This window comes from Prionailurus viverrinus, chromosome X (assembly GCF_022837055.1).
Source record: "Prionailurus viverrinus isolate Anna chromosome X, UM_Priviv_1.0, whole genome shotgun sequence".
Lineage (NCBI taxonomy): Eukaryota > Metazoa > Chordata > Mammalia > Carnivora > Felidae > Prionailurus > Prionailurus viverrinus.
Window position 1 is genome coordinate 42,970,308 of NC_062579.1, and position 21,548 is coordinate 42,991,855.

Sequence of the window (21,548 nt, forward strand, 5' to 3'; positions counted from 1 at the left end):
TAGCACTCAAGCCTGTCTCTTCTCTACAGTGTCTCCTCCAACCCTCCTTTCATGATCCATTCCAAGTAAGTGGGCAGACAGGCCAACCTTTCCCCCTAGATTGGGGCCTGGGTTGAACTGGGCCCAGGACAGGGGTATTCATTGGCTCCTGCCTCCCCTTTAACTTGTACAGCCCAGTGCCTCCTGACCAGAAGGCTAGAGGCAGGGCTTAGCCAGATCCTCCCACCAATCAAAGCAGCCAGAAAATGGTGGGCTTTCTCACTCATCACTAGGTTCCCATCAACTGGAAATCTTGGGAAGGAGGAGAAATGGAGCAAAATGAACCCAGTGAGGGAGCAAATGAGAAAAGGGAGAGTAGTGATGGCCCCCGATCTAGTCTAACACCCTCATTTTCCCTCATTGTCAAGACTCTGGGGCCCGGAAGGGGAAAAAAAAATCTGTCCAATATAAAGGCACCATTGACAACTCCATTTAAAATCGAATTCAGCTTGAAACCATTATGTTAAGTGAAAGAACACAGTCACAAAGGATCACAAATTGTATGATTCCATTTATATAAAATGTCCAAAATAGGCAAATCCATAGAGATTAGTGGTGGCCTAGGGTCAAGGGGCCGGGGGGGGGGGGGGGGGGAGGGCAGGGGAAGGGTGATGCCTGGGGAGTGTGATTTCATTTTGGAATGATGAAAACATTCTAAAATCTTTTGCAATGACGGTTGCACAACTAGAATATACTAAAAGCCATTGTACTGTATACTTTAAGTGGGTAAACTGTATGATATGTAAATTGTATCACAATAAAGCTGTAAAAGTGAACTTGGGCTGCAAATGACCACACATCTGAGCTTCAGTCTCCATTTCACAGGGGCAGAAAAAAACCCTTTAGGGTATAGACAAATCAGGGAAGCGTCCCTGAACATGGCATATGGGTGTGTCAGGCAGGAAAGCATTCCACAAAGAATGAGATTATAAATATAACCTCGATCTTAAGGGCAATGAAGCATCATGGATGGTTTTAAGCAGCAAGAGTGACAAGATCACATCTGTACTTTAGAAACATCCCTCTAAATCACTGAGTTTTACATTTAAAGCAGGTAAATTTTATGATGTAGAAATTATACCTCAATAAAGCCAAGACCAAAATTCCCCTCAGGGGCTTGAGGAGGACAGACTGGAGGGCATGAAGTTGGAGGAGGCCGTGACAGAAGGCAGAAGTTTAGACGAGGTGGCAGGCCGTCCGTTGGGAGATGGGGGAAAATGGCTTGGGGGGTGGGGTAGGGGGAGACTCAGGACGTCTTGCCCTCAGGTAAGGAGAACCCGGTAGAACTTGTTTTCAGAACCCAGAGCTCCCAGACTTCAGCCCTAGTGCTCCTCCGCCGCTGACGGGTGATGGAGGCACTGTTCTCCCCCTTCAAAGAGAAATACACTTCAGAAACATGTTTCCAAAAAATGTTGCTAAGGGTTTTATTTCTAACAAGAGGAAAATAATAAAATAAAATTAAAATAGGCTTCAGTTGGAACCAAATTTCTTTTTTTTTTTTTTTTTGAACAAATTAATTACACACCAACAATCTTCTTTTATTACAACATGAACCCAGGAGGAGGAAAGGAGATGGGATGGGACAGGGAGAGAAGGTCAAGGTGGTTGTGAGGACAAGCACCAAAAGCTTTCTTCAGATCATGGGGAGCTCCCCAGCCAAATTCATTTAAAATAAAAAACTGTGAGCACAGCTATGTGAAGTTTCCTCCTCCTGGGTAGACCAGTCAGGGGAAGGGGGAAGGGGGAAGGGGGAAGGGGGAAGGGGGAAGGGGGAGGGGGAGGGGGAGGGGGAGGGGGAGGTAAAGGTGGGGGAATAGAGGTAGGAAAGGGGAGGGAGGAGAAAGAGTGAGAGGGAGGTGAGGTTAGTGTAGCATGGCCTGGCCAGGGCCAGAACTGGGGAGAGAAGGGAGAGGAGATTCCCCCAGTTTGCGTACGCACTGGCCTTGTCTCTGGAATGGTGCTGGCCCAGCCCCAGCCACCCCCCTGCCCACCTGCCCACCCATCTGTTTATCTGCCTCAGGTGTCTGGGAATGCTGGTTAGAGGCTACCAGGGAGGGGGACTCCAGGGGCCAGCCCCCAGGAGCTGAGGTCTGAACAATACCTTGGAGTCAGAATATAAAAGTCAAGGGACTCAGGGGTGGGCTGGGGAGTGGGGGGGGGGGGGACGGACAGTGGCCATCCCCCCTACTTGCCCACCTCCCAAGAAGCAGGCTTGATGGTCAGAAAGAGGATCCTTGAGACCAACGGGGGGGGGGGGGGGGGGGGGGGGGGCGGTCTTTGTTAGGGGTCTGTGCTAGGCTCAGCCACTGTCACAACTGTTGCTGAGGTGGCTGCTGTGGGCAGGGCACATGCAGCCTAGGAGTCAGAGTAGAGAAAGGGGCCGAGGGGCCTGAAGTGGCCCCTAGTGCCGGCTCCAAGCCATTCTGGTTCTCCTGGGTGCTGGGGCTGCCAGTGGTGGGCAGGGGTTGGGGGGGGCCCTCACCCCCAGTCTCCTCCTCCAGCTCCTCCTCCTCCTGGGCCTCCTCAGCCTCTGGCCCTGAGCTCCGTACCCTCTTTGGCTCTAGCTCCTCTCGGGCTGGGTCATCGCCCTCCCCACCCCGATCCACCTTCCGCCGTCGCCGCCTCTCCAACGCCCGGCCCCGTGCCCGGCTCCCATGGCGCTCTGCCTTTTCCAGCTGTGTGATCAGACAGGCAGAAAGAGGTGTGGGCCAGTGGTCAGGCCTGGGCTCCCTGCCTCCTTGGCCTGACCTCCTGGCCCTGTCCATCCCTCTCCTTACCTCTAGAAGTGTGCGGATCCGCTCCATGTCTGGAGGCTGCCCAGCCTGCAATAGCTGCCAAATGCTGTGGTTTTCATCCAGGGTCACCTCAAGCAGGTCCCCTTCTAACATAAGCTCCTCTAGAGGGGCCCGAGTTGCCTCAGGCAGCTCCAACACAGGGCCAGTCAACTGTGGCAACAGCGAGGAAAGCAGCTCCAGGTCTGGTGGGTTGCGGGGACAGGCTGGGTTAGAGGCTGCTCCTGGTTGTATCCCCACCACTAAAACAGAGCCGAGGACCACAGGGGTCACTGGGGATATCCAACCAACAGCCTACCCACACCTAGACCTACCTCTCTTACCTGAGCCCTCCCCGGGGGCTACCTTCTCAGGACTGGTCACACTGTCTCCGTTCTCCAGCAACCCCTGGACCTGCAAAGAGCAAGGATGGGTAGTGGTCGGTGAAACCAGGCCCTTATTTCCCACCAACCCCAGACTTGGGACGTTCCACCTCCTGGAGGAGGAGAGCAAAGGCTGCAGCACACGGAGCAGTCTGGGGATCTGGACAGAATGTAAGATGGGGCAGGGAGGCCAGGCCAAAAGAGGCCAGAAGTCAGAGAGCAGGGACAGGGCTGGCACCTAAATAGGGGCGGGGGCTAGGAGGCAGGAATTTGAGGGCAAGAGCTGGGTTGGGCAGCTCACCTTGGGCATATCCTTGCCACTGCCTTCTCTGAGAGGGTCAGAGGCAGGGGCTGAAGGGTAGGTAGGGGGTTCCTCAGGCCTGGGTTCAGCCTGCAGCCGCTGGCGAAGCTCGGCCAGCCGTCCCAACAGAGCAGTCACATCCTCAGAGGCCAAAGCCTGCCTGGCACGGCCTTGCCAGCTGATGGCCCTCTCTGTGAGACACTGCAGGGCCTCGCCCTCAGGCAGCCGCACAGGCAGTCTCTGCAGGGCTACCAGCAGTGCCAGGATGGTCTCCAGGCGGGGGCGCCGTGAGCGCATGCACAGCGGACACAAGAATTTGGTGTCCCACTCCCACCAGGCCAGCAGCGGGGACGAGGTGGGACTGGGCCTTGGGGAGCTGAGGAGGCGGGGGTACCGACACACATCGCCCATGGAACCAGTCCTGACACAGGTCACACTGCAGAGCTCCCACCCCGGCCGGCACCTGCCCACACACACAGACGGAGGTTGCAGAGGAAGCTGTGGTCGATGATGCCAGTGGACTGGGCTTGGCGGAGTTGGTGCGACGCAGCTGCAGGATACCCTCCTTCTCCTTCTGTTCCCCCTCCTTGAAGGCCACGATCTGGCAGGCCCAGGACAGCGGGAGAGGAGGTCAGCGGCCCAGCCCCTCCCTTCTCTGACGCCATTAACACCCTACTCCCAAACCAGGAGAAGTGAGGCCCCAGGAGCAAGCGGTCTGGCCATGGTCGCCCCATTCAGACACCTATCACCACCAGGCTCTTCTCCCAAACAGGGCCCCAGCTCCTTACCACAGAGCCTGGGTCCCTGAGGTCCTGTGCAGACAGTCCCAGCAGCTCCGTGTCAGATTTGTACAACCCCAGCTCCTTCTCCATCCACCGGCTGCGCTTGGTGCTGTCTGAGCCGGCGTCTGCACACGGGCAGAGCACCTAAGGCAGGCAGACACAGCAGGGATGACTAAGCTTCTCCTACCTCCCACTGCCAGGACTTCCAAACCCCCACATCCTCACATGAGCCATCTCCCAACAGCCGGGCCAGAGGCAGGAGACGGTGCGGGTCAGGGTCCAGGCCTTACCTCCAGCAGCGTGTAGCAGGAATTCCTCTTGAGGAAAGTCTTGGATGCCTTCTCCCTCCAGGAGTGTGCCGTCAGTACCTGCAGCTCTAGCTGTCTCAGCTCCTCCAAGCCCACAGGTAGGTCCCGGCCCACAGCCACCAGGCCCTCTAAGTCATCCAAGCAGGGGTAGTGGTCACCATTCTGGGACAGGGACAAGAGAAAGCTCCAGTCAACTTGCCAACATCTACTGATGGTACTACTCTGCCCAGCCCTGAGCTGGGAGGAGGGACTGAACTGGTAGTCTTCGGGTAGAACAAACCAGGGATCATCCCACGGGAAGCACTCCTGTAGCTCCTACATCCACTGGCTTGTCCCCTGATACCAGTCAGTGCCAGTGACTGCCAGACTAATCATCCTCTTGTGGCCTGCCTCTCCCACCCTCCCTGCCCCTACCATTCTCACCCTTTCTACAACCTCTCTGCCCTCAGGCTGGCCCTGCAATCCCTCTTCATGCTGCTCACCACACCAAGCCCATTTTGCCTCCACTAGATGTACCGCGCTCACTTCTCTAGCCCACCCAACCCAGCGCAACCCAGTGTATGCCAGCTCTCCTGGCTGGACTGAAGGCCTGGGGTGGAGGTTCAGGGGGCAACAGGGTCCTCACTTGGATCTCATCCACATCAGCAATCCAGGCCCGGGCCTTAGCAAGAGCCTCCTTGAGAGCCTGGATGTTGGGCAGGTGAACAGGGATGTTTTCTGCCTCATGGATTATGGCCTCGAGTGTGGCTGGTGGATGCTTCTGCCTGAAGGTAGGGAAAAAAGAGGCCTCAGTGTAGGGTAATCTGCTTGACCAGCAGCCCGGCCTGACCGCCAGGTATATCGGCATGGGACCCTGGAGCTGCCATGTGGGCCTACCTGCTAGTACTCTGCCTACAGGGGGCTGCTGGTCCCTGTTTGCTCCAGACTGCATGCACCCACCCGACTTCTGCCACAGCCTTCGTGCCTCTGCCTGGCCAACCAGTCTGTCATCCTGTTCACACTTCCTACACAACTGGAAAGATTAACCTGGCACTCCAGTTCGTCAGACTGCCCTGTGTGTGGCTTCTTTCTATGGACAGCTGTCCACCTGCCTGTTAGTACTTGTGCTCACACGTGTACCCACGTCAGCCCGTGGAGCTGGTGCCACTATACGTCTCTGTATCTGTCCATCTCTGCTTCCCCACTAGCCTATCTCTGCCTCTATGTATATATGGAGTTTTAAAAGATAAGCTAGGGAAGAGAAAAGGGGAAGAAAGTCAATACACCAGTGACAGAGTCTGGTACCCAAGGCCACCCATGAGAATCATTTCTGGCTTCTCCACTAAACTTTGACAGTTAGGGTAAAGCAGGTAGGGGAGGAGGCTGGACCTACCTGGCCTCCAAGCAGAGGTGGGCTTTCTCCTCCCAGCGTTCAGCAATGGTCAGCAGCTCCTGCAGCTCAGCCCGGGCTTTGTCCACAGCAGGGCTAGGGGCTACGCTAGCACCCGCGACCAAAAGTCCCCGCATGACAGCCAGGGTGCCCCTCCGGGCTGAGGGGGCCAGCGTGCGCTTCACCTCATCCAGCCATCGTGCCTGTTCCACCTGCCGCTGGAGCTGCTGGGCCTCGGGCACCTCCACCCCTAGCAGCTGCCCCCTCTCCAACAGGGACTGCAGTAGCCCTGGACTGGAGGGCAGCGAGGCCAGGGCCTCACGGGCCTCAGCCTGGTAGGCCTCCACCTGTTCCAGAATACCCTACCGGGACACAGATGAAGAAGAAACTCCTCAGCTGGGCACACTTTGAGGTGCCAAGGCCAAATACCTTTGCCCTACCTACCTTCTTACCCTCCAGTATTTGGGAAAAGCACCTAACAGGGGCTGCACTCTCTTCCTGTCCCACACCCTAAGACAACAGTTCCTAATACTCAGTACCTGGTAGAATGCTCTGAGGAATTTATTAAAATGCAGATGCCTGGGCCCCACCCGTAGAGATTCTTAATAGGGTTTGGTCAAGAGTCTGTGCTTTGCGAAAGTCCCCAGAGGATTCTGATGTTTAGCACCAGGAGACCCTTGGCCCAGAACACACTTGCTACACTTGGCCTTCTCACAAACCCCTATGCTCATGCTGGTGTCACTGCCTTCATCCCACCTCTCCTCTACCTCCCTGAACTTGACTCAGCTTTCTAGGCCCACAAACATCCTTGGTCCTTTATCTTCTTCCACTTCCACCAGGACACATTCCCTTGACTCCATATCCTGTACTTACCCCTTGCCACCTGGCCCTCAAACCCCCTTTGCTTATCTCCTGTTATTCTCGTAAGTGCATCCTATCTTGCCCAAACACTTGATGCTTTTGAAGGAAGCCAAGAGTAGCCTGCTGCTCAGGTCTCCCAATCCCCCTGAATCCTTATCAGCACTCTGAGTGCACTCCTCCTCACCTTGACATCCCCAATCTGGTGCATGGCACAAGGCAGGTTGTTCATCTGGTCCAGAAATGCCCGGAGCTCAGCCAGGGTCATCTGTAGACCAGCCACCCTGTGGGGGCTATGGAGTTTCACATGTGGGGTTTCAGGTCCAAACCCAGTCCCCTCCCTCCATCTCTGCACTCAGACCCAATGCCTTTTCTCATGCTTGCCCACCTGGATCTCTCACACTTCAGTGCCCCCAACTAGCCAGATCAGAGGGAGGAGGGTTTTAAGATATAAGCACATTCATATGATGAGAGCAAAGAATTGGAAGGGGGGAATATAGGGTATGTTGGGGGGGGGGGGGAAGCTGAGAAACTAAATGATAGTAACAAAGGCTGAACTTTTTAGCTCATCCTCTACTGCGAATTCTCTGATCAGGTTTATTCTTCTGTGTCCTTTCTTTGTCCCTAAACCTTCCACAACTCCTCTCTGGCCACAAAATCCCTCAGCCTGTCTGACATCTCCAGGTACTGATAAAAAGGACCATTTCTAGCTTTCTTAGCACTGAGGCACTCTTCTCCATCCTAGTTACCTGATCTCCCTGCCCTCCCAACACCTCTTAGGCCACCTTGCGCTGTAGTGCTTGTCAGCTTCCTGCTGTCATCTGCCCAGTGGCATTCAGAGCCCACTCCTTCTAGGTGCTGGCTCCTCAGCAGGCTACCTGAACCCCACATGTCCCACTGTCATACCCTGCTTCCTGGCCGCTGACTAGTCCCAGAGCCCGGGACACGCAGGCCTCTGCCTCACTCAGGCAGTTCTTCAGTTGCTGCAGCAGCTCACTGTTAGGAAACCTCCGTTCACGGGCCTCAGACTCTAGTGCCCTCAGCTCTTCAAGGCCTGGAGAGAGAATGAGAGCGGCAAGGAGTAGGCAGTATTGAGTAAAGGCAGAGAAGGGGGTGGGGAGGTACAGAACAAAAGGGAAGAGAACTTGCCTGTGGAGTCCCTCCGTCCCCCCATCACTCACTGCGCTTCCGCCCATCCTCCACCTCCAGGGCCACTCGAACTTTGTTGGCCCAGGTGTCAAAGGACTCGGCCCGAACCTTCAGTTTATGCAGCATAGCAGGGAGCTCATCCAAGGTGTATCGATACCTGGACGAAGACAGCAGGGAAGCACATCTGGCCCAGCTCTGTATCCCCCTCCTCAGCCCACTTCCTTCATAATAGGTCCTTGGCTCACCGCAGGTACTGCCGGCTACTGGAGCACTTGCAGAGGTCATTGATGTGGGAAAGGCAGACAAGCCCGTCCGGGCAGTCGTAGCAGGCCAGAGCTGACAGGAAGCATGTGGTCTTGCACTTGATGCATTGGCGCTCGTCATCTGGGAGTAGCTCGAAAGCCTCTCGCTCAGCTTCCGTGATGCCCTGGGGGCAATTCAACCCACACACGTCATACAGAACCAGAACAGGGCTGCAGAAATGCCCCCATCGCTGCCACAACCAAGCCTCAACCTAGACTCCACAATCTGTGCTAACAGCTGTGGAGAGCAAACTCCTAGAACATACTGCCTCTGTGAAGTTCAAACTCTCAAAACTGGAGGAATCAGATGAACCAGGGCAAGATCAGTGAGGGCTGAGAGGAAGAAAAATTGGGTAGGATTCAGATCAGCAGAGAGGGCCTTTATGGGTGAAAGGAGGTGAGGTGGTGGATCAAGGCACCAGAGAGGTGGCAACGTGCGGGAGCGGCTGAGAGAAAGGCTATGTGCAAGGGAAACGATGCTGGCTTCCGGTCCCTTGGCACCCAGTGTTCCAGGCACCATGCTGGCAGCTTAGCAGGCAGGACACGCCGCATGCACACATATAACTCACAGAAATAAGACTCTGTGCTTGTGTCCAGTGTCTAAAGATACAATTTTTTTTTTCAACAACATGGTTTCCAAACCTATGCCAATGACTTCATCTGTCACTCAGATGAAGAAAAAGCCATCTGTTCCAAAAACGGACGAAAACCCAGCTAGGCTGAAGTAACCAAAAGACAACACAATGTTGTACCTTATGGGCAATTTTAGGGATTTCTAAAGGGAAATTTGGACTAACAGTTTTTGTTCTACATTGACTCTAACATCTAACCTCTGCATAAGATATGAGTCCATTGTACGTTACAAATCTCGCTCTGCTTCTTATTAGTTGTGTGATGTTGAGTAAATTACTTAAACCTCTCTGGATTTCTGTTTCGCCGTCTTATTAAGTTGGAGATAATGGCACCATCCTCACTGTACTGTTACGAAAATTAACAAAGGTGCAGTGACTAAGACTTAGAAAAGTATCTTAACACTTAGAAGAAGTGGAACCACAAAATATCCCTAACAGCCAAAACAATCTTGAGAAAGAACAAAACTGGACGCATCATACTTCCTGACTTTGAACTATACTACAAAGCTATAATAATTAAAACAGTATGGTACTTGCATAAAAATAGACACACAGACAAATGGAACAGAATTAAGCCCTGAAATAAACCCCAAAATAAATAAAGTCAATTAACATTTGATATGGGAGCCAAGAATACTCAATATAGAAAGGACGGTCTCTTCAATAAATGACAGTGGGAAAACTGAGTAACCACATACAGATGAATTTGGACCCTTCTACCACTCGTGAAAATTAACTTGAAATTGATTAAAGACTTAAATGTAATGCCTAAAACCGTAAAACTCCTAAAAGAGAACATAGTGATAAAGTTCCTTGACATTGGTCCTGGCAATAACTTCTTGGATAGGACACCTAAGCACAAGCAACAAAAGCAAAAATAAGTAAGTGGGACTACTATAACAGCATCTGCACAGCAGAAGAAATCATCAACAAAATGAAAAGGCAACCTATGGAATGGGAGAAAGTATTTGTAAATCATCTGTTTGATAAAGGATTAATATCCAAAACATATAAGGAACTCATCCAACTCAATAGCAAAAAAAAAAAAAAAAAACCCCACAAACAATGTGATTTAAAAAAACATGGGCAATGGGGCGCCTGGGTGGCTCTGTCGGTTCTGACTCGGCTCAGGTCATGATCTCACAGTTCGTGAGTTTGAGCCCCGTGTCAGGCTCTGTGGTGACAGCTCAGAGCCTGGAGCCTGCTTCACATTCTATGTCTCTCTCTCTCTCTGCCCCTTCCCTGCTCATGCTCTGTCTCTCTCTGTCTCAAAAATAAACAAACATTAAAAAAAAAACTTTTTTTAAAAGAAAAAAAAAACATGGGCAGAGAACCTGAACAGATACTTTTCCAAAGAGATACAAATGGGCAAGAGGTACATGAATATACACTCAACAGGACTACCAACAGGGAAGTACAAATCAAAACCACAATGTGATATCACCTTACACCTGTCAGAATGGCTATTACCAAAAGAGATAAGTGTTGGCATGGATGTGGAAAAAAGGGAACCCTTGCACACTGTTAGTGGGAATGTAAACTGACTCAATTACTTGGAAAATAGTATGGAGATTCTTCAAAAAATTAAAAATAGAACTACCCTATGATCTAGCAATCTCAATCCTGGATATATACCCAAAGGAAATAAGAATGTCAAAGAGATATCTGCACTCCCATGATCACTGCAGCATTATTCACAACAGCCAAGCTATGGAAACAACCTAAGAGTTCATCAGTGGCTGAACAGATCAGAAAAATGTGATATATACATACAATGTAATATTATCCAGCCATGAGAAAGAAGGAAATCCTGGCATTTGTAAGACATGGATGAGCCTGGTGAACGTTATACTAAGTCAAGTATGTCAGCCAAAGAAAAAAACAAATACTATAGGATATCACTTTTGTGTGGAATCTAAAAAAGCCAAATTCATAGACACAGAGTAGAATAGTGGTTTCCAAGTGCTGGGGAGTAGGGGAAATGGGAGATATTGGTCGAGGACACACACTTCCAGTCAAAAGTTGAGCAGGTCTGGGGGATCTAATGTACAGCATGGCAACCGTAGAAAAGAAAAAAAAAAAAAAAAAAGAGTAAGTGCTCAACAAATATTTACTATTATTAACTTGAATTTTCAGATTAAGGATACCTATTCTCACAGGCCTATCCCATTTTACTGAGGAGGAAACTATGTCTCAGAGGGTCTGTAACCTGCCCAAAGTAAGAATCTGATGACAGTCTATTTTGACTATAAAGCCAGAGAATGCTCTAAGGACGAAGCTCCTAGGTATTTTTGGAACATAGGCTCCTCTGAGAATTGGATACAAGGTACGAGCCCTCTCCCCATAAAAGTGCTCAAATACACACACACAGTCTTTTACAGATTTTTAAGACTAGGGGGTTGAGAACCTTTCTCTACAGTAAGGACCAAGTATAACGAATTCTCAGGGTCAGGATGAGAACACCTTGTCTTCCCACCTTGCTGTGGCTCCTTCTTGCAGTCTGGTACAACCTCAGGGTCATCATTTAATAACTGCACTGAACAGAGAAAGAGAATGATGCCTGGAAAAGCCCAGGGGCTTACCAACTAACACCAGAGACTTCCAACATCACCACAGCTGCAATTCTCCTTACAGCCCATGCTCATAGGCAAATTATAAATGAGCTTTAAAATAAGAAAGGATTACCCTAAATGGGCAGCAAGGGATCCCTCAGGACCAGCATTCCCTTGTAATATTATGTAGGACTCTAAGTCAATTCCCTAGTTGGGCAAGAGTGGAACTTTAAGAAGGCAGCTGAGCTACAAGAGTAGCACTCCCACTGGTCTACAAACACAGCTGACCACAGGCTTACGAGAAATCTACTAAAGGAGGACCGCCTTTGTATTTGGTAGTGTCACCCTAGTTTGGGCTACTGAACCATCTGAATGCAATAAAATGGCATTTGCTAAAAAATGTTCCATATTTCAATCATTTCCTTCATGTGTTACTATTACCAACAACAGCAGCTGCTACGTTGCAAGCATAATAATAGATACTTTGACATAAATAAATGACCTTACTCAAGCTTTACAACTCCCCTGCAAATGTGGTATTTAGTCCCATTTTCCAGAGTAGGGAAGTGAGACTATGAGAGGTTATGCAACCTGAACAGGTCACCCAGCTAATCAGCAGTGGGGGTTTCATATGCCAGGCTGTCCTGTCGGGTTATTTAAATAATGACAAACAGCGGTAACACCAGGACCTGCTGCGGGTCAGTTACTTAACATAATCTTTATCTACTCAACTATCCAAAAAGATAAACATTATAATCCCCATTTTTCAGAGATGGATTAGGACACTCTGCAAAGTAACTTGCTCACAGCTGTTGATAAATGGCAGAGCAGAGAATGGAAAGGGATTTCTAATCCAGATGCATCTAGTTCTTTTTACTACACTCCAAGACTAGAGGGTACATCTACTTCTTTCTTCCCCCACTTCTGCCGGGCTAGGGTGCCTAATTCAGGGCACTCTCCCCTCCACCCTACCTTTTCAAGCAGGGCCTTTCGTAGACGCCGTTCCTCCTGCACCATGATGAACATCTCCTTATGCACAGCTGCGGCCAGGTTCAGGTCCAGCTTCTCTGGGCAGGCAGCCATCTTACAGATGAGCTCCTCATGGGAGAAGACGCAGTATCTTCGGAGCCGGCGGTAGTGCTCAATGCATTGGCGCCCAGCTGGCAACTGTGGACAGATTCACGGTTGAGTGTGGCCAAGTCTGAAGGCCGTGGTGCCTCAGCTTCCCCACATCCCTCCTGCTTCTCCCTGCCAACCCACCACACTCCACTCACCCAGTCAGCAGTGCAAAAGTTGACAGCCTCCGCAAAGTTGTAGCCTTGGTTGAAGCCACTGTGGTAAGCACGAGGGAAGGTAATGACAAATTCTCCTGCACACTGGTTTGTACGGACAACCTGAGGAAGAAAAAGGCCAGGAAACCTGATTTAAGTGCAGGGTTCTTAAGGAGACAAAGGAGAGCTTGAGGAAACAGTGTGACAACAGAGTTCCAGATCCAATTCCAAAAGGACCGACCACTGGCCTCTGCTCTCAAAGTTGTGACTTATGTTGGCAGCCAACAGGAAGATCAGAGTCAAAAGTAGGAAATGTACATACCAAAGTATTTCAACTTTCCTAGTAATTTTTATAAAAATTTAAAATCTCACTTTTCATTAAGCTGGCTAAGCCTTTTTCATTAATAATTATTTTTATCAGTCATATATGCAGTTCCCAGAGCCATGTGTTCTACAAGATTTGTTTTAAAATCAGCAGGCCCTGGGGCGCCTGGATGGCTCAGTTGGTTAAGCATCTTACTCTTGATTTCAGTTCAGGTCACAATCTCGTGGTTCATGGCTTCGAGCCCCGCATCGAGCTCTGTGCTGACAGTGCAGAACCTGCTTGGGATTCTCTGTCTCTGCCCCCCCACCCCGCCTCTTCTATTGGTGAAAGCCAATCACTTTCACCTCTTCTATTTTGGCATTCTCCTTAACAACCCTAAATAACATGCCTCTCGACTATACTGAAAATAGCCACCTATTATTTCTCAGTTCGCTTAGTTTTCCGTGCATGTATTAGTAATTCAATCCCAACCTTTTAGACAAGTGTCCAACCCTCTTCTCATCTATCAGTTTTCACCTTTCTGTTGCAGAGCCTTATGATCTGTTCCAACCTGAACCAGCTACACTATACTCCCTGGATCGTCACTCTGCCATGATGATCTCCTGTTTCCTAGATCCCAGGTCTTCCTCTTTCTTGGTGTATTCTTTTGCTGTACTTGAGCACATCCTCCAATAGCTGCCTAGGAAACAGTGGGAACAACTTTTTTTTTGAAAATGTTTCTATTCTACTCTCATATTGCATAATTTGACCATATAGAATTCTAAATTGAAAACCATTTCGAAGGCATGGCTCTACTCTTCTAGATTCTAGTGATGCTTTTGAAAAGTCTGAAGCCATCCTGATTTCTAGTGCTATAAATTAAACCTCTTTTCTCTCTCAGAGAGCTTGTAGGATTTTTTCTGGTCCAAGTGTTTGATATAAAAATTTTACCAGATATACTTGGTGTAGATCTATTTTCATTCATGTACTGGGTAGGCGCTTCAATTCTGAAAGCTTGGGTCTTTTAGTTCAGGAAAATTTTCTTGACTGATTTCATTAATGATTTGTTTTCATCTCTGCTCTTTTCAGAACTCATTTGAATATAGAACCTTCTGAACAAATTCTCTACCTTTTCTCAACTTTCGTTACCATTTCTCATCTTTACTGTTTATCCTCTAAACCTTTTTCTTCCACTTTTGCTATCACAATTTTAATTTCCAAGAGCTCTTTTTTGTTCATCAGGATGTTCTTTTTAGAGTATCCTGTTCTTATTTCAGTTTGCAATATATGCTCATCTCTGAAGATCTTAGTGAGATTTCCTTCCCTTTTCAAGTTCTTTTAATGTTTATTTTTCAGAGAGAGTGAGCAAGTGAGTGCATAAGCAGGAGAGGGTCAGGGAGAGAGGGAGACAGAATCTGAAACAGGCTCCAGGCTCTGAGCTGTCAGCACAGAGCCTGATGTGGGGCTTGAATCCATTCACCATGAGATCATGACCTGAGCTGAAGATGGATGCTCAACCGAATGAGCCACCCAGCACCCCATCCCTTTTCTTTTTGAAGTTTACTTCTCTCCCTGCCTAACCTCTGTATATACAGGTTGCTTTTTTTTTGTTTGGTTCTGTTTTCTAGAGTTTCCTCAGTTGTCTGTTAATCTGTGGCTGTCTACTTTTTTAAGAGTAAAAAATGGAAAAGCTGAATGGAAGTTCTGAGTATATAGGTGAAGTCTGTCAACTGTCGCTGTAGGGTGATGTGGCTGAGCCATTTAGTTTGGGAAACTGTAGGTCTTTCTTTTCAGGTTACTCAAGATTCTCCAGGGAAAACTCCTTTTTTTTTTTTTTTTTTTTTTGCCTGAAAGAAAAACATCTAGCTGCTAGTTCTGAGAACCAGGTGAAGGAAGACTGGGAACCTCAGCATCCATCACTCATACAATGATGAATCCTACTATTTTCACTTTCTCCATCCTCAACTGTACCTAGACCTCTGTCCAGAGATATTTTATTTTAACCTCTTCAAAAGTAAATCTCCAGTCTTCTGCTTTAGTGAGGGAGGGCCACATTTCCAGCTGCCCAGCATGGCAGGGGATCTCACAGCTTCTTATAGACATGAATGAATCCTTATTTTCACCCCATTCTTCTTTCCTCCCAGAATGTCTGGTGCCACTGACTACTGAGCCTCTGGGGGGATTCTGAACTATATATCAGGTTGCTTGGTTCTGAGATGTTTCAATACTGGCTTAAGTTTCAATTTTCTTATCTGTTTTCTAGTTTCAAGAATTTTGATCTCTCTCTTTTCTCCATTTTAATAATTTTTTACCTTAAAAAAAAAAGCCCTTTGTGCCATTTTAGTGGAGTTTCAGCAAGGAATGGAAGCAGCCATGTGTTAGTTTGCCATCTTTAGGAGAAGCCTCACAAAGTTTTTTGAGATGAATATTAAGATGAATATTCAATGCTGATGAACACACAGTGAAATAGGTGCAAGGCTGGTAATGGGACCAGTAACTAAAACTAAGATATTATTACTGATATATATCAAGAGCCTAAAATGTTTATACCCTTCAAAACAATCTGCTAGGATTCTAGATTAATGGGGAGAATTAACATCCTCATGACACTGAAATTTCCCATTCATGAATACATCTCCGCATTTATCCAGGTCATGCATCAGCTCCCACCTCCAATACATTTTCTTTTCAAAGATGCAACAGCATTTCTTGCCTGGATTATTGTACTGGCCCCCATTACCAAGCACTAGAATTATCTTCCAAAAAATGCAAATCTGACCAGCAATGCCCCTGCTGAGAACCCCTTACTTGAAACTCCATGTCCACATGACTGAAGCCACTGTTACTCTTCCCTCAAGGATCATTCCTTCTACAAATGCTTTCCTGACCCCCTCTTCCTAATGACACAGTCTGTTGTTCTTCTGAAGCACCTCTAACATTTATTCCACTTGTTTACTCACCTCTGTTGTCCACTCAACTGCACATACCTGAAGGTAGGGACTGGTTTATTTGTCTTCAAGGTGCTGGCCAGAGGCCTTGTACACACAGGGAGTTCTAGCAGTAGTACTTGCTGAATGACCTAAACCCAGCCTTGATTCTATAGATGTGAAAACTGAGTCCCAGAGAAGCTTCAAGTAGCAGAGCCAGAAATAGAACTTAATGCTCCTGACTCTTATCTCAACCTGCACCCTCACTTTGGCAATGTTACTTTACCATGTCCTATGTAGTTATTTAAAAAGGCTCTCCTCACATTCTGTAGCTGTTAAAAATGACCCAAATATCCATCAAGTGGTGAATGGATAAACAAAATGTGATACATTCATACAATGGAATATTATTCTACCATAAATAGAAATGAGGTTCTGACACATGCTACAACATGGATGAACCTCAAAAACATTATGCTAAGTGAAAGAAGCTGGATGCAAAAGACCACATATTATTCCATTTATAAGAACTGTCTAGAAAAGGCAAATCTCTAGTGACAGAAGGCAGATTAGTGGTTGCCTGGAACTAGGGGTTGGAATGGAGAGTGACTGCAAAAGGGCATGAGGGATCTTTTTGGGGTGATAAATGTTCTAAAACTGGATTGTGGTGATGGCACAACTGTGTAAATTCACTGAACTGTGTACACTTAAAATGGGTAAATTTTAAGGTATGTAAATTATACTGCAATAAAAAAAATTTGTTTAAAAAGATGGTTATAAGCAGCTCATAGTAAGAAAGCAACAATCATTCTAGTCCAGCACTGTCCAACAGAAATATAATGCCAGCCACATATGTACTTTTAAATTCTCTAGTACCACATTAAAAAAGTAAAAAGAAACAAGTAAAATTAATAACTTCAGAGTATTCTATTTAATAGATCCACAATATCAGCATTTCAGTGTGTAAGTGGTATACAAAAATATCAGTAAGATATTTTCATACTAAGTCTTGACATCCGACACGTTTTATACTTTCAGCACATTTCAGATTGGACTAGCCATGTTTCAAGTGCTCAGCAGCCACATGTGGCTAGTGGCTACCAAACTGGACAGTGCTGTTCTAGATCATTCAACTTAAAATGAGATTATAAAACCCATACACTGATTGTTATATCAAAATTTACATAGAAAAATAACAGATGGGAAACATAACAAAATGTGGAGGAAATAGAGATGATCACTATATTTCCATTTTCTGGAAAGGGGGCAGGTTTCTTTTATAATGGAAATAAAACTTACACTATATAGCTATAAAAAAAAAAATGGTTTTCTTCTGCCAAAGGGGAAGGGGGGAGGGGGTGGGCTAAAGATAGATCCTGGGGGAGCTTCAGCTGGCTAAACTGCAGGCTGCCAGCATGAGAATATGAAAATCAGATGCCTTGGATTGAGGGGATACTGCCAAGTCCAAAGAGTCTGGAGATGCTGGGAACCACCTATAGGAGGGGCAGGGTGGGGGTGGGGTGAAGCAGCAGCTGGCCAGAGAAGCTGGTGAGCCATGAGCAGGACAAATGCTGTGGAGCTGGAAGCAAAGAGCACATGTTTAAAAATCTGTAATAAATTTTTCTTAAAAAGAGTTAAGGATTAAATAGTTACACACACACACACACACACACACACATACACGTGTGTGTGTATCTTGGCTGTCTAAATCTTTAAGGAGAATCCTCTTCTACTCATAATTTTCCTTGGCACTGTAGGCAAGGACTAATGCTGTGCTATGTGTCAGGAAGAATGGACTGTGAGGAAGTCAGACCCAGTGTCTACTTACGAAGAGCTGAATTGGAAGGGCCCTTGATCATCTCCACCTCTCGAGTCCAGTAATTCTTAAATGGGGTGAGGCAGTGATGGAAAAGGATACCTGCCATCCCCCTACCACTCTGCCACCTCAAGTGGAAGAAGGCTGCCTGAACGGTTGTAGGATACACTTCCACTAATTCCCTAGATCCCTCAAGGCTTGGTTAAGTATCACTAAAGTAGCTAATAAAAAAATACTACAGGGTATGTAGTATATCAAAACAAGGTGAAGGCAAGAAACAATATGGGTGAGAACCACTGACCTAGTCCAAAGCTCTACTGTACAGGTGCTCGGGGATCTCAAGGAGACATTAACTTAATATGTACTGACCGCTTACCACATCCTATGCATTATACCAAGTGGCAGGGCAGCCAAGGTGTTGGCAGGGGGCGGGGGGAGGGGGGGGTTGAAGGGAGTGGGGAGGAGGAGTAGCACAGAATAAGACTCAAAGTACAGGTGGACGATGTACCAATTACTGACCCTACAGGACTGTTGATCAGGCTGTTTTAAGATCTACACCAGAAAACTGGCTGATGCTAATCCTTGAAAGTTTCTTATAGGCAAGCCAGATTGTATACCCAGCAAAACATTTTATAGTGTGGGAGAGAAGTCCACAGAGGAGGAGGATAGGTTCAGTTTAGGACTCTGGGTTCAACTTTATTTTAAATGTTGACATTGGCACTTTTTTTTAGAGGTTACTTCCCCTCCAGCTTTACTGAGATATAGCTGATGTATAATACCCTACAAGTTTAAGGTGTACAACACGTTGACCTGATACACTTATATATTGCAAAATAATTACTACCACAGAACTTTTGACCTGTTAAATAAGTAAAAAGACCTACCCATTGCTCCCAAAAGGGCTACTATATGGAACATGTCAGAGACTGCTAGTTGCCCCCCAATATTCATCCTCACCCTCTCTCACAACAATATGAATTTCTAACTGGTACATGACCATCTGGAGTAAGAACCACATTTTCCAGTCTTCCTTGTAACTAGACATGGCCACGTGACTAAGCTGTGACTAACAGGAGATGAATGGAAATGATGCGCGTCTTGCTCTGTCCTTCTGCCACTTCCCTCTCCTACTGGCTGTCATACAGACGTGAAAAGAACCATCCTGAGGTGTTGCCCTCAAACACATGGCCCAGAGCGCTCACCATCACATCATGTATCTAACTATTGCTATGTGAAGTCTCTATTAGAGTTGTCGAATAAAGATAAAAGAGGAATGAGAAAGAAGCACGGGTAGATTCCAGATGAACACCACCACCACAAAGGACATCGCTACACCATTCCTACCCCTTGTCCTTGTTTCCTGAGCACTCACCGGCACACCATGGGACATGAGGGTATTGGGATTCATGAGGGTGACAAGTTGGTGCAGGAGGTCAGGCTGGCTATCAAAGAGCTCAGGTGTCAGCTTCTTCATCACCTCTTCCAAATGTTCTGCTGCAAGTGAGGGTACCCCATACCAGGTCTTCGGCTCACCCCTGGCCATGTGGAAAGGGGACATATGGAGTGGTCACACCCATGGTCCTCAGGGGGCCTACCCTGCCTCCCCAGCTTCCCAGGGCCCCCGCTCACCAATGGAGGTAGTTAATGGAGTAACTCCAGTGATCCTCAATATGCCAGCAAAAGGCTGAAAAGACCATGCCCACATAGAGCCAGGGCACCTTCATGCCAGAAATATCTGCATTGATGTGGCATAGTACAGACTGCTCCAACACTGGCATCACATTCAGGTTCCAACCACTGGTAGCATACTCCTGTCAGGTTGGGTATTTGTGGATAGGGGAAGAGGGTTATACTAAGGAACCGAGAGCTTTAGCCCAGGGAACCTTAATTTTGAGGTCATAGACTTTTTTTTTTTTTAATTTTTTAACGTTTATTTATCTTTGAGACAGAGAGAGACAGAGCATGAACAGGGGAGGGGCAGAGGGAGAGGGAGACACAGAATCCGAAACAGGCTCCAGGCTATGAGCTGTCAGCCCAGAGCCCGACGCAGGGCTCGAACTCACGGACCGCGAGATCATGACCTGAGCCGAAGTCGGCCGCCCAACCGACCAAGCCACCCAGGCGCCCCGAGGTCATAGACCTTTTTGACACATCTAAGAAATATTATAGACATTCTCCACCTCCCACCCACCCTCCACCAAATGCATGCACACAAAATTTCAATTCGCTTCGATTTTAGCAAGTTTTACAGACATACTCACCCACCAAAATACCTGCAAGTTAAAGGCCCCCGCATTGGACCAAAATGCACCCTTCTCTTGAGGTAGGCCTGGGCCCTCATTTTTTTTCCTGCACATACAGTCTCAGTCCCTGAACACTTCTTATGAATGAGCCAGGCACCCTGCCAAGTATTTCATATACCTTCTCATTTAATTATTACAAATTTGTAAGGTAGGTACTATCCCCATCCTACAAAGAAGTAGCCAATCTCGTGGCTAGAGATGCCATTCCAGATACTAGGCTGTGTTCTTTACATGTACCACCTTCATCTAAATCTCACAGCAACTCTATGAGGCAGGCATAATGATCCCCACCCAAAAGAGATATTGAATGACCTGCCAAAGCTCACACCACTGACATATAATCATGAATCATCCACTCACCTCCTCCTCAGGGGTTAGGTGCCGCTTACTGTCACTGACGGGGAAACCGCTACCAAATTCTTTGGAATGGATGTCAGCCCCATACTCAACAGTCACATCTTCCTCAATGCTGTTTACCAACCGCCAGAACTCCTTTTCCACGAGTTCTGTGGGCACCATCTGGAGAACAGGGGTAGATGACCATGGCCCCAGTGACTCAGGAGAGCTAAGACCACCAGGCACCAACACCTACGACCCTAGCCCTGACACTACCCCAGCCCTCCATCACCTACGTGCACAGGCATGTTGAAGTAATCGGCTTTAAAGGAGTCAGCCATCTCGCCAAAGCTCTGCAGAGTGTATTCCCGGGTAGCCTGCTCAAAGCCAAAGGCTTCAGGGGGGCGCTTACACTCCTGAAACCCAAAGGAGAACATGTCACCAAGGTAGAGGGCACAGGGGTGGAGATTCCTCAAAAGCGGAGCTGGAATATGGGGTAGGAGCAGGGAACAAGAACAGCCCTAGGTCTGTACTCAAGGCCCCTGAGGCAGACCTCACTTTATAGCTCCACCTTTTTCTCCTAGCACCTCAGCTTAGTCTTTTCATTCCCCACATGCACTGCCCTGCCATGCTTTTGCTCTTTTCTTCCTTTAGGACTTTACTACCTAAACCATGAACTCAGACTTAAATATGCTATCCTATATTCTTCTGCCATTTTTTTCTCTTGGGCTAAAATAGGAGTTTAAGCAGGGTGTGTAAGGAAGCTTTCTTAATGCCCAGCCTGGAACTACAAGCCTGAGAAAATGGCACTGAATGTTCTAGTAGCTCAGAGGATGGAAAACGAAGGCACTAGCTCCTACGCTGTCAAACCCTACACTATTCCTGTTCTTTAGACTGTCTCAGAAGACAGGATGTTGAGTCTACCTCACTTTGTACCTATGTTCATGGTTTTAGATGAGAGCTGTATGTACCCCAGAGTTAGACTCATGTCTGAAAAATCAATGTCAATCTGGTCCACTGGCCCACAACCACTTAAAGAGAGCCAAGCAGAGCTGACAGCCTTCATTGTCTATGATACTACTGGCGTCCAAACTCCTCCCTGAAGGAATCTCCACCACTACACCAAGGCCATTATGCACTGCCCC

At 47.7% G+C, this 21,548-nt stretch overlaps 1 protein-coding gene across 1 annotated transcript in view; it reads right to left on the reverse strand.

Moving 5' to 3' along the window:
* Positions 1-537: 537 nt before the first annotated feature.
* The window catches only part of KDM5C (lysine demethylase 5C), a 32,474-nt gene continuing 11,463 nt past the window's right edge, over positions 538-21,548 (reverse strand). Inside the window, 19 exon segments of the mRNA XM_047843428.1 lie at positions 538-2,714; positions 2,817-3,016; positions 3,155-3,224; positions 3,495-3,884; positions 3,886-4,095; positions 4,283-4,420; positions 4,567-4,746; positions 5,210-5,348; positions 5,957-6,315; positions 6,999-7,104; positions 7,718-7,865; positions 7,993-8,117; positions 8,206-8,387; positions 12,419-12,613; positions 12,721-12,840; positions 19,137-19,299; positions 19,394-19,575; positions 20,428-20,586; positions 20,700-20,819. Of these exon segments, the coding sequence (XP_047699384.1) occupies positions 2,349-2,714; positions 2,817-3,016; positions 3,155-3,224; positions 3,495-3,884; positions 3,886-4,095; positions 4,283-4,420; positions 4,567-4,746; positions 5,210-5,348; positions 5,957-6,315; positions 6,999-7,104; positions 7,718-7,865; positions 7,993-8,117; positions 8,206-8,387; positions 12,419-12,613; positions 12,721-12,840; positions 19,137-19,299; positions 19,394-19,575; positions 20,428-20,586; positions 20,700-20,819 (3,552 nt within the window). The 3' untranslated portion in view covers positions 538-2,348.